This window comes from Xenopus laevis, chromosome 7L (genome assembly GCF_017654675.1).
Source record: "Xenopus laevis strain J_2021 chromosome 7L, Xenopus_laevis_v10.1, whole genome shotgun sequence".
Lineage (NCBI taxonomy): Eukaryota > Metazoa > Chordata > Amphibia > Anura > Pipidae > Xenopus > Xenopus laevis.
Window position 1 is genome coordinate 139,584,890 of NC_054383.1, and position 15,914 is coordinate 139,600,803.

At 45.9% G+C, this 15,914-nt stretch overlaps 1 protein-coding gene across 3 annotated transcripts in view; it reads right to left on the bottom strand.

Annotated features, from left to right (window-relative positions):
• Positions 1–1,363: 1,363 nt before the first annotated feature.
• The window catches only part of epha8.L (EPH receptor A8 L homeolog), a 50,139-nt gene continuing 35,588 nt past the window's right edge, over positions 1,364–15,914 (bottom strand). The window contains exons 5-17 of one of the 3 annotated variants that reach the window (XM_041569940.1): positions 13,368–13,451; positions 12,549–12,673; positions 11,902–12,064; positions 11,011–11,107; positions 10,414–10,475; positions 9,712–9,837; positions 9,448–9,633; positions 8,164–8,225; positions 7,675–7,884; positions 6,429–6,578; positions 5,509–5,699; positions 5,011–5,166; positions 1,364–4,507 (exon numbers count right to left, since the gene is read on the bottom strand). In XM_041569940.1, coding sequence (XP_041425874.1) covers positions 4,393–4,507; positions 5,011–5,166; positions 5,509–5,699; positions 6,429–6,578; positions 7,675–7,884; positions 8,164–8,225; positions 9,448–9,633; positions 9,712–9,837; positions 10,414–10,475; positions 11,011–11,107; positions 11,902–12,064; positions 12,549–12,673; positions 13,368–13,451 — 1,727 coding nt within the window. In that variant the 3' untranslated portion in view covers positions 1,364–4,392. Of the gene's footprint in view, positions 4,508–5,010; positions 5,167–5,508; positions 5,700–6,428; positions 6,579–7,674; positions 7,885–8,163; positions 8,226–9,447; positions 9,634–9,711; positions 9,838–10,413; positions 10,476–10,500; positions 10,612–11,010; positions 11,108–11,901; positions 12,065–12,548; positions 12,674–13,115; positions 13,452–15,914 lie in introns of those variants that run through there. The other 2 variants (XM_041569939.1, XM_041569941.1) reach the window with 2 other exon arrangements.

Below are 15,914 nucleotides of genomic sequence, written 5' to 3' on the forward strand. Positions count from 1 at the left end.
TTGCATGAAATGAGGAAAATAAATGGGTTATTTGCTGATTCCCTCCCCTCGTTTATTTAATCTTATTGCACCACAGGAGTTGCGTTATCTTCCCACCATCAGCGCCGCAAAGGACGGAGTTGGGACAGAAGCCATGAAAAGGCAAGAGAGAAACACATGGATTTCATAATGAGAATTTATTATTATTAATATTCCCCGCATTCAGAAATGGTAAATATGTGGCCCCTAAAGAAGTGGCCCCAGGAAACAAGATCAGACCCATCATCTAATCCATGGGCCCATCAGCTTGGTCCCCTCAACTTGACACCCCATTATTTCCCAGCAGTGAGGATTTTTACTCTGTACCATTAACTTCGCCTGGGGCCCCCCCCGAAATCAGAACGTGGACAAAATCTTTATTTCGTTATATTCTGAATAATGAAGCCCTGGAAACATTCTAATTGGGAATAAATGAGTTTCTTGTGTTTATAATTAGGCTAGTCCATGTACATAAGTGTTATGTCACCGTGCATCATGGGAAATGGAGGCAAGTGGAGATGGGCCCTCCCTTTCCTGCCTCTATATAAAGTGTGGCATCTTTTTCCACACTACTGGGGGCACAAATAGGGCCACATTAAGAACTTTTTGCTATTGATACCCGAGTATTGAGCTCCATTTGAGCTTTGTGTAGGACAGTTGGGTGAAACACTTGCTCCATGGGCTCCAGGTACCCAACACATGCTCTGCTCGCTGCTTAGCTGGGTTAAAGGGGAAGTATATCTAAGAATTGTAATTAGAATATATTCTGCCCACTCGTTCCTCCTTCCCATTAATCAGAAGAGTCTTTATAAATAGAGAGAATGGGCTCTGTATAAACAACCCCCCCCCTGGTTCTATGCAGGGTCTCAGGCTTCCTATTTAGTGTATTATACCACAATGATTACAATTGCTGTGATGTAACAGGAGGTTGGAAAACAAAATCACTTTAAATTAACGTAATTTCAGTGCAAGCCCTATTCATTCAGCTCATGTTGCATTAGAGGGGTGTACTGTCCCTTTAAGGCAGTAGCTTAGTTGCCTTTATTTGTTTTCTTTCATATTACTCTCCGCCTCCTGTGCATCAAGCTCCTCCCATGTAACCAATATCAGATGCTGATTGGACCCTGGAGTGTGTAACAAGAGCAAGTACTGGATTGTATCAAATAAACTCCTGTCGGACCTTCTGCTCCACTTGCCCCCGGGGGACACAGGACGAGTGTGAGATCCCATCACTGACGCACTAATTGCCCCTGTGTCTGGGGCATTTCACCTAATGGGCAAGTGGATAAAGGGGGCAATTGGGCCCACGCAGAACTCAGGGAAATTCCAACAACACCAGTGAGAATTTCTTACAAAATCTGAGAATTTTATTGCTGAATTGAACTCGAAACACAAGATTCGCAAAATAAACAGATAAACAAACAAATAAACAACCGACAATCATTTGGGCTTAGAAAGTGCATCGCATTGTGTGGGCGGAGCTACAAAACAGGGCCCAGTGCTGTGCAGAAATCTGGGCCCCCCATGTAACAAGGCTGTCCCACCAGTCACCCCTCCCCCAGTTGTTGTCCAACTACAACTCTCAGCAGCCTTGGCTTGCAGTTCTAGACACAAGCACAAATCTGGTGCTGTTCTCTTGCATGCCTATAGAAATGCTCACAAGAATTAGGCTGGTGACAGCTCCGCCCCATATGCATCATTACCCCACCCCTTACATTATAGACTTGCCCCAGACCCACCCCCATCCCAGATGGTATTGTCATTTACAAAAGGTGGCAACACTTATTATAAGGAGAATGAGAGCCCTATTAGGCCCCGCCCAGTCATTCCAGTCCCTTGAGCAATATGGCAGCTTGACACTCAGAGGAAAACTACCCCAGGCCGGTGGGTTGGTTTGAAGAGGAGGAGCTTGACTGGGGTAAGGAGTGACTAAAATAACTAGGGGCGGGGCCTAACAACTTGCACCCCAATGATTCTTCCTTTTGTTCTCCTTTAATATTTCCTATAAAAATAGGTAGGTATGAGATTTCCCCTTTAAGAAGAGGGGCCGGTGGCCCTTGGAATGAATGTCCCAGAGTCCAGTCCCGATCACTGAGCCCCCCGCAGTGAATCAGCCCCTTTGTGCGGAAGACATTTAATTGCCCCACTCACTGCCGGCCACGGAATTCCCTTTATCTTCTGCCTTCAGGGAATGAGGAATATTACGTTATGTCTGGGTTATAAACAGCGACTAGAGTGGGGGCCCCCGGGGCCAACATGGTATTTACAGCTGGGTCTGCGGGTTAATAAATCCCAGAAATAGAGACTTTCCATGGAAACGTCAGTCCAAAAATGCTGATATTTCTCCTCCTTCACAGAAGAACTGGACGTCACCAGATCAGGGGAAATGGGGGGACCCCAACTGTGCCCCACGGGAGTTCTCATCCCAGGAAGAACTGGGGGCCGGGTCAGTTTTAATATTAAATCGTAAAATAATCTTTGGCCAAAATCCGCTGCCCATATCATGTGCCCCCCACTGTGCAAATCGGCCATGTTCCCCAATAAATACCCCTATGAAATAAACTCTCCATCATTATTTTTATATTATTATTATTCCTATGAGACCAGGGCGCAGCCCCCCAATAAACAAACCCAAATATAAACATGGAAATCTCTCCCCTGTATCATACGCCCCCCTTATACAACCCCACAATATCCCATAATAATAAATATTCACATATTCTGCTGCCCCACTTCTCAAATTAACCCCTCCGTGTCCTGTCTATTCAATATATTAGACTGGCAGTTATTGCCCCCGACTGGCAGTTATTGCCCCCCGACTGGCAGTTATTGCCCCCCGACTGGCAGTTATTGCCCCCGACTGGCAGTTATTGCCCCGACTGGCAGTTATTGCCCCCCGACTGGCAGTTATTGCCCCCGACTGGCAGTTATTGCCCCCGACTGGCAGTTATTGCCCCCCGACTGGCAGTTATTGCCCCCGACTGGCAGTTATTGCCCCCAGACTGTCAGATAATGCCCTTCGATGCCAGTGGGAAGAACGACTGAGATTGATTCCGGGGTAGCGACCCACAAGCTGCTCCATCAGGACATTAATGCAGATCCGTGTGTAACATTCTGCCCCACCACTAACCTTTGGGAGGGGCTATGGGGCAGATTTATTACACTGATCCCACTGAATTGATCTTTCTGTAATGATTAGAAGAAGTGACAGGACCAGCTCCCTCTTTTATTTGCCCTGGATCAGACCCCATGATGGTGGCTCACGTGTAGCTGCAACTGACCCTTTATACTTGGCAGGTTATTGTTGCCCAAAGAAGCCCAATATTCTCATATTTACTCTTCTCAAGCTTCAGAATGACCAGTGCTGGGCTTGAGTGATGCACCCTGACACCCACTAAAGTCAATGGTCGCCTAGAATTGTCGCCAGCGTTAGAATTGTCGCCGGCGTCAAATATATTTTCGCGAATTTATTCGCCGGCAGTGAAACGCGGAAATTCAACGCAAATTTGTGCCTGGCGAATAAATTGGCCCATCACTACTTGTTTCATCTAGCCCCCCCCCTCAGCAACATAAGGGTCTCCCATAACCCTGAACCCCGGGGTCCAAAATAACAACCACCACATTTCAACTTGTTACCCTCCCTGTAGCCATAATAGCCCCAGAATTGTAGTTCCTAAAACTTCCTGAGGGGGCAGACTGGACACTCATATCTAAACTACCCATTAAACATGGTAATAACACAGCATTTGTACTTGACTTGATTATAGGGGCCCCTCATAGACTGGTGGCTGAAGTGGCTGAGACTTAGTGGAGGCGGAGTTTAAGGAAGAATACTGACTGCAATGGAAGCTGGGAGGTGCAGAGAGTCCAGGCCTGGATATAGGCAGAGTGAGTGGATTTCCCAGATGAACGTGGGACATTCTGCGAGCCCTGTCCTACTAATAACAAGAAAATAGGGGGCAGGTGCATCTGGAAACCCCCATGATCATATGAATTACCCTGTAACCGCTAGAGGTCTGAGAGAGGCACATGGACAGAAATGAGGTGACAGTGTCCAAATTAGCACCATGGTGTCAACTCACTATAGCAGCAGGAAGCACCCTAGGGGCCCCCAAAATCTTCCTCTATTGCACTGACATTGGATGTAAACATTCATTGGCAGAAGGAGGTCCGGAGGGTGGGTCAGGACACACGGACAAGGAGATCAGAAGTTGGAACAAAACAAACCTTGGACTACTTCAGCCAAGATGGTGCCCCTATGAGCTGTGACCTTTATGGGGTTGGGCAACCTCAGTTACTGGGTCCTGCCCATTGTTACAGGGTTCAAAGCCCCACCAGGCCTCCTTCCTTGGTTCCATCTAGAGGCTCACACCATCACAGGTGCATCCGGGGCCCCAGGGTGTTGATGAGTTGAGCTCTCATGATCTGGATACTGGTGAGAATCTTCTTCTGGTGCCCAACTAGAGAGATGCCCAGCTGCCTGATGTCACTGTGAAAGAGAAAAACTCATTATAGCAGTGTTAATGTATTTGTAGGGCCAGTTTGTTATGAGGTTCCCCTTCTTGGGCAGCAATGGCAGATTCAGCCATGAAATGCCTGGACACAAATCTGTTCATTTTACTTCCATTTAAGCAAAAGAAAAGGCTGATCCCTTAAATCCCAGACTCTTGATCTTGAGTTTCTACCCTAGAAAAGAAATTGGTGAGGTGGGGGTAGATTATGAACCCATCAGGGTACAGATGAGACCAGATACCCAAACAACAGGTCAATACAATGGATATAAAACACCAAATACTTTCTGTTATGAGTTTTTAACTGTATCAGAATGAATACTCCTTGTATATGAGATTAAGGTCTCCAACCCCTACTTGCCATGGAAAGGTTCCACCTGCTCCCCTGTAATATTTCCTATGTTTATACAACAGTGAGTGCCTTGGTTATAGCATGGGTGGAAAGGGGAAGAGGAGCCAAGAAGCAAAGAGAAGGACTTACTCAATATTCATTCTCATGACCAGTCCCAGGGAAGAGTATCCACCCATCACAAAGTTCTCCTTGTATCTTCCCATCTTTATGGAATCCAACCAGTCATCCACACTGGCACAGCTAGATATGTCAAAGTGCCCTTTGTCCAGCCTCGGGTGGGTGAATCTACAGTGGAGAAACAGAAGAATTATCCAAGAAGGAAATACTGCAATTACTGATACTGAAGATGGAGTCCATAATGGCCAATGAGTACATATCTGGCACTGAGGGACAATACATATTATAATGGCTAATTGGAAACAAGCTATCACCCTACCAGCTCTGGAGATACCATTGTGTTTGACTGCTAAAAGTCCAACGGTATATGTCCAAGAGCTATTGAGTTGTTTATGGGATCTAAACCTGAAGGTGTTCATTATACAGAACATTCACTCTCTTTTATCAGTTGTCTCCTCTTTTCCCTTTATTACAATGTAAGAAAAGAATGAAGTGAGTGGCAGCACCTACCTGGTAACAGTAGCACTGGCCTTGAGGTTCTCTGGGTTGCGCATAAGTTTATCTAGAACACTGACAATGAGGGAGAACCGAGGTCGCTCGTTCCGATCTCTCTGCCAACAATCCTGCATGAGTTGGTGCAACGGCGTGGGGCAGCCCATAGGGGCAGGGAGACGGTACCCTTCATCCACCGAATTTATCACCTGCAATAATAAGCACTTTGTGGTCCGTATAATTATATATATATGAGAAAGATTTGCAATTCATTGTATAATGTGATTCCAGGTCCAAGGACCATGCATGGGTGTAACATTGGCCCCATATAACCTGGGTCTTTCCATGGAAGATCCAAAGGATCACGACTCTATTATATACTGTATATTTCATTTTATATTATGGCTAATATATTAGATTATTTCATATATAAATGTGTAATGGAGTTACCATAGTTACGCATAGCAACCAATCAGTATTTAATGTTGATCAGAGGACTATTTGTTCCATTCTAACAAGCATTAAATCCAAACAAATGAAAGAACATATAACATGTAACGGTGGGGCAAAATTCTCCATTCATGCCTGGTACATGTACAAACTTCTCCCCGTGAGGTAGGTAGCATTCATGACTGGCACATCTACAATACTCTGCCTGTGATGTAGGTACGGTTCATGCCTGGCCCATGTTACTTCTACTCAATTGGTAGCACTGATGGGCCAGCTCCATTAGCTCCATTCCACTGGCTTTATTCTCAGGCTCTAAGTTCCCTCAACCAAAAACCCTTTGCTGAACATTTGGGCAAACTATGAGTTATGCAGGGGCACCAAATAAACTAGATACATCCTGGTTCCTCAGCACCATCTGGGCAGAACCATATGGAAAAGGTACCAGACGTAGAAGAGAGAGAAGCCCCAGTCTCCAATGTGACACATACATCTCGGTTGGTCATGTTCCAGTATGGTCTCTCCCCATAAGCTAGGACCTCCCACATGACTATCCCAAAGCTCCACACGTCACTGGCTGAGGAGAACTTGCGGTAAGTGATGGCTTCAGGAGCTGTCCAGCGAATGGGTATTTTGCCTCCCTAGAGAAAATAAAATGGCTGAATTATACACAAAGGGCAAATAAGTTACCATCATAGTGATAATGTTAATAGCTGGTACTTAGCTGCCCTGGGTGCTGGGTTAGTATATTGGGAGAAACGCTAGCTGGTACCTACCTGCCTTGGGTGCTGGTTGAACCACTGTTTGTCAGAAGGATCCCACCAAAGAAATAGACCAGTAAGACCAGTAATCACATTGTTAAAGGGGTAGGAAACACTAGCGAGCAATGCCCTGAGTGTAAGTGGCATAACTAGAACAATAATAGACAGCTATTACTGGACCCCAATAACCCCCCACAGCAGCTACTTCTTAGAAAAGAATGACGTCACTCCCACATTTCCACTTCACCCAACGTGTGGGTGCAGGGGAGTCAAAAGGCTTTGGGTTTAGGGAAATACTCAACTGTGATGGAAACATTCCAAGGTTTATTGATGACACCGATGAATTCTCAGTGCCGGGTCACTTTAAGGTACTAGTGGGGCAAATGTCTCATTGATGGGAACTATGCAGCCAGCCATGAAAACACATATCAAGCTCCTCCCTACTCTAGCGGCCATGGAAACTTATATCAAGCTCCTCGATGCTACAATTGCCATGGAAACACATATGAAGCTCCTCCCTCTTCCAACAGCCATGGTAACACATCTCAAGCTCCTCCCTGCTCCATTGCCCATGAAAACACATATCAAGCTCTTCCCTGCTCCAGCGGCCATGGAAACACATATCAAGCTCCTCCCTGCTCCAGTGGCCATGGAAACAAATATCAAGCTCCTCCCTGCTCCAACGGCCATGGTAACACATATCAAGCTCCTCCCAGTTCCAACAGCCATGGAAACATAAAATAAAACTCGATTCTACTCCAAGAATATTCAATTCTGGCTCTCCACTGTGAATACTGCAAGTCTTTCAAGATGGTGTCCATCCTAAGTCCTATTTTCCCCCGTATGTAGCCGGTCAGAACTTAAAGGGATCAGCTGAGAGCATGAGACATTATCCCTGACAGACTGGACTCTGAGAATATGCAGAAAGGAAGTTAATGAGAAATTGGTAACCCTTCCTCCGAGGGTCAGATCATACCGTGGTTGTATAAGCAGCATCAGGGTCATCCTCCAAAATGCGTGAGAGGCCAAAGTCAGACACTTTGCAGACCAAGTTACTGTTGACCAGGATGTTGCGGGCAGCCAAATCCCGATGGACATAGCCCATGTCAGAGAGGTACTTCATGCCAGCAGAAATGCCCCTCAGCATACCCACCAGCTGGAGTATGTTAAACTGCCCATCCCGAATCTGAAATATTTAAGACAGGAACATTACTTCCTAGAACCAGAACAGGAACATGGGAAAAGTATAGCTGGTTCCTGTGCAAGATGGAGAAGAGGCTGTGTTGATGAGATCCCCAGCTGTCATGAATTACAAGATCCAGTACTCCTGAGGCTCATGGGAAATATAGTTTGTAATATAACTCTAATTACAAGTCTGTAGTTAGTTCTAAACCTTGGCTCTTACACCTAAAATCCCATTCAATGTTTTTCCTTCTAAATATATGCCCTAAATTAATGTTCTTACCTTAAGGAAGGAATCCAAAGATCCATTCTCCATATATTCTGTTACAATCATTGTGAGTTTGCCTGGAGAACACAAGATACAGCCAATAAATTTATATGGTCTGACATTGGTAACTCTCCTGGACATTAGGACCTCTCCTGGTCATTGAGACCTATCCCGGACCATAGGACCTCTTCTGGACATTGATGTATTGGGTGGAACAGACCAGGAAGATGCAGTAATTTGCTGCAAATCCTCCTTTATTTGACACTACATGTTTCAAGCCAAATTACCCTTTATCAAGTGGACATTGATACCTATCCTGAATAATGGGACCTCTCCTGGATACTGGGACCTCTCCTGGTCATTGGGACCTATCCTGGACAATAAGGCCTCTCCTGGCCAATGGGACCTATCCTGGACATTGATACCTATCCTGGACAATGGGACCTCTCCTGGAAGCTGGAACCTCTCTTGGCCAATGGGACCTCTCTTAGACATTAAGACGGATCCTGGACAATGGAACCATTCCTGGGCACTAGGACTTTTACTGGCCAATGGAAACTATTGTGGACAATGGAAACTCTTCTGGACACTGGTACCTCTCCTAATGGGACCTCTCCGGGACACTGGAACCTCTCCTGGTCATTGGGGCCTATCCTTGACAATGGGACCTCTCCTGGACAATGGGACCTCTTCTAGACATTGAGACCTATACTGTACAATGGAACCATTCCTGGACACTAGTACTTCTCCTGGTCAATGGGACGGACCTCTCTTGGACACTGGGACCTCTCCTAGACAATGGGACTTTCCTGCACAATGGGACTTCTCCTAGACACTGGACCTTCTCCTAGACACTGGGACTTTGCCTGGACATTGGGACTTCCTCTAGACACTGGGACCTCTCCTGAATAATCATAATTGCCATTGACATCAGGACATCTCCTGGACCCTGGGACATTGTCCTCATTCAAGGAAAACATTTATATACTGGGATATAGCCCATGTTCTTTGTTGCGTAAATCAGAATTCTGAATCGCGAGGACGGTCATGATAAAACTACATTTATAGTTTATGGGGGGAGGGAGTTTATGGGAAAGTCACTATAAGTCCACAAACTGTGGAATCTTCTGTGCTGCTGTCTCACTTACAGTTACAGAAGAACTAGTAGCAGAAACTGCAGGCCACAAGTACATCTAACCCTTATAATAAGTTTGGGCCCAGCCACTCGCTAGAGGACAAATAAAATTTTGTGGCCAACAGGTACCAGTGCCTATTTATAGATAGATAAACCTCACTTACTCCTTGTCACTACCCCTTCCAGGTGAATGATATTCGGGTGGTCAAACTGCGCCATAATGCTGGCCTCGCTCAAGAAGTCGTGTCTTTGCTTCTCGCTGTAACCGGCTTTTAGGGTCTTGATGGCCACTGGGATCTCCCGCTTGCCTGGCACCTTTAGGCGCCCAGAACAAACCTCCCCAAACTCTCCTGCCAGGAAAGGAAGGTGATAGGCAAGATACACAGACTGATCTATGTGGGATCCATCAGGACTATTGTGTCACTCACCTGATCCAATTATCTTCTCAATTTTAATTCTAGAGGCTTCAATCTCTCGTGCAAAGTCATGCACAGCCTGGCACGGGTCTTCATATGTGTGTGGATCCACATACAACTTGGATGCAGCCAGGGTAACTGGGCAGTAGAAAGGATGAAATGATTTATGTAGTGCCCTCGGCTGAAAACACACAGTCATTATACCTATCTATAAGTGCCCACCTCTGTACCATCTGTGGGAAGTGTGAGCAGCGTATAACTGAGTGGCTATATGAAAGGGCAGGGGGCGGCAGAAGAAGGGATACTCTCCTAGGACTCCCAATAAGAACTCAGTATTCAGGATGGAAATGACCCATATGGGTCCACGGGGCCAGAATTGTTGATTCTCCACACAAACCTGCCTATGGCTGATCTTGGGGACAAACTGCCAGTTCTCAACTCTACAGAAGTGAGGCCCTGGGGCACCTCATATCCATGCATTCCATGGTCAGAACAGACTTTGTGTATTCCGTATCAACCCTTTAGGGCCCTTACATATTACAATCTTGGTCAATTGAGTCTTAAAGACCAAATTTGCCCACACATTGTACAATGGAACAACCAGTGGCTGAATGTGTTGAAACCCCATGAGTGAAACTGAAGCCTCTCTGATGCTTTGGGGGTTCCTCTATGAGGGATGAAGAAACGGGGAGCTCAGGGTTCCTATGAACTCACTGTGTCCATTCTGCATTTTCTTCTCATCCGAGTCCTGGAAGGCCTTGCTGTACCCGCAGTGTCTACAGAGAACAGAACAGAACCCTCAGCTCCTGGGTCAGGTTTACACTTGTCTTTATTTCCAGTCTCAGGACCCTTCCCAGCCTGGAATGATCTGCTTCATGGGTCCGTTAAACTGGGCACCACAGGGCAGAGGATCTAAATGGGCACAAAGCCTGTTGCTGTGAAGATTTACCCAGAATTCACCCCTCCACTGACACCCTTTTAATAAGACTTTTAACTTATCAGCCACAGTTACATGGGGTGCATCACCACCTCTAGGCCATATTTAGGCTGGAATTATGGGGAAACACTGCATTGTGGGTAAAAAAAAACATGGTGACTTGCACCTGAAATTTCACTTTGCCACCACCTGGTGGTTGGGTATTTTCTATACATTTGGGGAAGGGGTGCAAGAGGTGAGACATACAGCGAGAATCTAATACCAATGGACCCCCAATAATCAGATGCCATCATATAATATATATTCTGTATATGGGGCGCAATGTGACTCAGGAAATTACTGAATTAATCATTGGGCTCATTAACTGTCAGTACCTTTTCTTGCAAATGAGAACAGTCAGGAGAATAACGAGGCCGGTAATGAGAATCAGACAGATCCACACGATGGTCCTGGTGTCGTAACGAAGGGCCACTGAGAAGAAAAAAACACAGGGTTATTAACATAAGGCTGCAAATCACTTTCACCCCCTAAAATAGTCATTACCATCACCAATGCCTATTCATCAATAATCCCTATACATATACATACTGCTTAAACATGTGACCCTCCCCATCCAATCCTCTGCCTAGATTTTCTGCCCAGCAATTAACTGGCCAATCAACAGCTCTGGAGAGAAACTAAAGAGGACAATAGCTGGAGCAAAACCCTTATCTGAAAATGAGTGGGCAAGCAGTGCCATGCAGGGGTACAGGGAGAATATGGGCACTTGGGCACCACTAGATTTGGAGCAACTGTTTCCCTGGTATAACATAACATAACCGGATCTCTAGAGACCAGTAACACCCCCTCACACACAATAACAGGACCTCCTTGGCCATCAGGCCCACAAGCAGATATTGGCTAATTAGTATTGTGAATAGTGATGAGTGAATTTGTCTGGTTTTGCTTCGCTGAAAAATGTGCGCATTTCCTACGAAATTCGCAAAACGGTGAAAGATTTGAGAAACACAAATTTTTTGACATCTGTGTCAATTCTGACGCTTGAATCAATTTTGACGGCACTAAAGTCAATGGGCGTCCGAATAATGTTGGCACGTGACGGTTGTGACGCGAGAGACTTTTCCGACACGTCCAAAATTCTTATTCACCAGCAAATTTTTGAGGCCGTTTGGCGAATGTATTCACCGATGGCGAAACACGGAATTTCACAGCAGCTAAATTTATTCAGCCATCACTAATTGTGAAGCACCAAGGCTCTTACTTACTGGCTTTACTGGTCTCCACTTCCAGTGTTTGGCTGAACCTCCCACATCCAGCCGAGGTGCGGGCTCTAACCTGGAACACATAGTGGGTTGCCGGCTTGAGTCCAGACACAACGGCTCTTGTCTCCTTGGCTTTGAGGGTGGAATAGATCTGCATCTCCTTGTCCTGATGGTGAGGGACAAAGACACCATGTCAGCTGACTTCATGCAGGTTCTACTGGAACAGCCCGGAACCTTAGTCTATGTATTTACTGGATATTTCACCCCTGCAAAAGGTCATCTGGCACAACCAATAGACTCTGCAGTGTTGGGGAACAAACCACTTGCACCATTGTTGAGTCTATTGAATCATATAAATGATACTGAAAAAGGAAACCCAACAAACATAATGGAAAAATATCTTTTGTGGTAAAAGGACCAATTAGGGCTGATGTTCATATGGAAGGGTGCTTAATTCTCTATTCTTTATATTGTGCCCTAGGAGCCCTCTTCTGGGCTTTGCCACCCTGACAAACAAGTGTCAACTAGCACTGACCCCCTTCCATGTTGACCTAGGCACCAACTGTTCTTTTGGATCATCTGAGCCTTTCCCCTGCTGTGCCCCCTATGGGTCCTTAGGAGAATCATGTTTCTGGCAAATCATCACTCACCTTCTCATAGTATTTAATCTCATACTCCAAGATAATGCCGTTGGGTTGTTCTGGTTCCTGCCACAAAAGGCTGATGCTGGTCTGCCAGGCCTTCCCATGGCGAATGGCTAAAACCTGCGAAGGGGCTGACAAGAAAGAGAAAGTTGATGAACTACAAATATTATTTAATTTATTCATTATTACTCCAAAGTACAGGCCATGAGGAACAACCATTAGTAATGGGGCACCGGATCCAAATCCCTAACTCTGGGCGTCAATATCAGAACAAGCTCCTCTCGCTGGGATTCCTTTACTTGCTAATTGTCATGGTTTTACCCCAATGCTGCTTTCCCCCCAGGATTCCAGTGTAATCACAGGCTTTGCTGTTAGAATGGAATTCTGGGAAAAAAACATGAAGATTGTTACTGGCACCCATGGTATCACTTGCCAATCCAGAAATGGTTTCCTGGGGTGTACCCCAATATCATCCCGGGATCATTTGGGATGTTCTTGCCCATGGGCACAAGGGTCCCTAATAACCCCATAAACAGCAGCCCAGATGGAACAGCACAGGGATTTGGCTCCTACCTGCCTGGTTGGTGGTTATATTCACTGAGGAGAACATCCGTGGCTCCAAGCTAAAGTCAGACACCCCGTTGATGGCCTCCACCCAGAAAGTGTAGTTCATGTGGGCCTGGAGATTTGCCACTGTAAGGGAGGTCTTTGCTAGGCTCATCTGTTGGGGGGTGTAACGGACCCCACCCCCACAGGGCTCACACTGACCCGCATCCCAAGCACAGCGCCGGCAAATGACATTGTATGTGACATCCCTGCGCCCACCTGTGTCCAGAGGTGGGGTCCAATCCAACGTCACAGAGGTGCCATTGACGCTGGAGATGAGATTCATCGGATCAGAGGGGGGGCCTAGAACAACGAAATCAAAGTGAAAATACAACTTGTTATAATTCCATTCTTTGGTCTGTGGCCCCCAAAACACACAAGCCCACCCCCAGCTCGAATTCTAATTCCCTGTATAATTCCCTTATCTTCACCCCCATATTTAGGAAATGTTTCCGTGGAGCTTCTCTCTCATAGGGGCGCATTCATCAAAGAGTTAGAGATCACCACAATCCACTAGAGTGAAATGTCACCACTCTCCATTCATTTCCATGGGATTTTTAAAACAGTATTTATCAATGGGTGAAAGTGAAAAATATACCTCAATTACTATTGCCCTTACTACACTGTCGGTGGGATTGTTTGGATGACCCATAGTTTGTTTACGTCGAAACTGCCAAAGAAAATACATCAACACAGACACAATGATGTAGGTATGGTCAGCACTGTAGACAGACACTGGACACTGCCCATTTCTTTAGCCATACCAGTAGCCACATAGTCAGGGGTGTTGAGACCAGTCCACTTGACTTCACCTTCACTTTCCCCCTATGCCACTTGGTCAAGTTTGGAGCAGACCAATATGATATGCCCATTTGCCACACTGCAGGAGGGTCTGCATCCAACGTAGAGAAATTAAACTTTAAGAAAATGGAAGCAAAAAAGGCTATAGGGCAGACCAAGTCAAGGCCACCTTTGTTCTTTGGCAGGTAAGTAATGCCCCTCTTAACCAAAGTGATCTTGTGACCCCAGAGCATTACAAAAAACATGGTCTGTAACAATGTACATAGATTAGCAGGTATTGGGTAAATGTAGGACAGGTACAGAAACATGGGGACCAAGTAAGCCTTGACCATGGCAACTCTTTCCCTGCAGGTCAGTCGCCATTTGGACCAGCGTTGAACCTTTGCTTTTCCGGAGTCCAATTTCTCCTCCCAATTGGATTTCCCGGACACATCCCTCCCAAACTTAATCCCCAGGGCCTTAATTTCAGAGGAGGTTGTCGGAAAACTCGCCACTTGGAAAGCTGCCTGTGAGTCCGACACCCCGAGTGTCTCTGACTTGTCAACGTGGACAGCCGACCCCGAAGCAACGGAATAGGTGTCAAGAGCTTCTATCACCACATCCACCTCTGCAGAGTTAGACCCAAACTGAAACATCATCGGCGTAAGCCACCAAGCTGACGGAAGGAGACCGAGGGATTCAGATGCCAACCAGTCCGCCCCTCGCAGATCTGTGCTGAGCAAAGCTATTGGCCTCCAGTTAACAATTTGCCTGAGGTCTTTGCCCTTAGACAATAAAATGAGGGCAGATTCCCTCAGAGCCTCCCTGTTTTCAGGCAATGGGTAAACACTTTCTGAAGGATTGGTGAGAGCTCCTTAGAAAAGGCTTTATACAATTCTGAGGTCAGCCCATCAGGACCAGGACCAAGCGAGGCTATTGCTTCCATAATCTCCCCCTCGTCTCTCTCTCTTGTGAGTGATGAGAAATCTACGTTGGCTATAGGGGGTTCTGCAGAGGCCAGAAAAGCTTCAATCAATTGCCTTATCTTTGAACATTTCCTTATAAAATTCAGCAACTACGGTCAAGACACCTGATTTTGACTTTTGTAGCAGACCTTGAGACAGAGACAAGAGGAAAGTGTTGGAAGGGTTACTGTCTGCTCCAACCTAAATAGGCACTGGCATAGACAGGACCTATCAAAAGCTGCAACACAATACAACACAATACAACACAATACAACACAATACAACACAATACAACACAATACAACACAATACAACACAATACAAGCTTGTCCTTTCACTCCAGACTGTGTGAAGCTAAACATGAGTGTGTGACCAAATCCAACCCTTTCTGTTTATTCTCAGGCAGATCTGACAGCTCCCCCTGCCCCCCCCAATCCACTGACTGTTCAAAGACACAACAGCTCTATGGGCTCATTTGTATCAGAGTCGCTGTCACTTAACCCCCTCCTGCTGCAACCGCTGAATCTCATTTCTTCTCTTCAACTCACTGTCGCCTCCTGTGACCCCCCAATACTCCAGATCCATTCAGACTCACTCACATCTCTTGTCTCTCCACTAATGATCATCCCTCTCTCTCGTTAGTCCCCCACATTCCCCCTCCATTCACCTCCTTTCATCTCTTCTACTGAAACCTTATATTAACCCTCTTGTCTCCACAACTGCAGCCCAAGGAAATTGCCTTCCCAATTAAAGGGAAACAATTCCATCCCTTTCCTAACTAATAGGACCTACCCAACCCCCACTTTATTAAAGGGATAATGTTCCCCACCTCCTTCTACTGAATCTGGGAACTGAAAACCAAAACAGACCTACAGGTACCAACGAAACAATAAAGAAATAAAGTACAGAGAGGAGACAGTTAAGGGGGATATGATCACTATATATAAATATATAAGGGGATATGATCACTATATATAAATATATAAGGGGGATATGATCACTATATATAAATATATAAGGG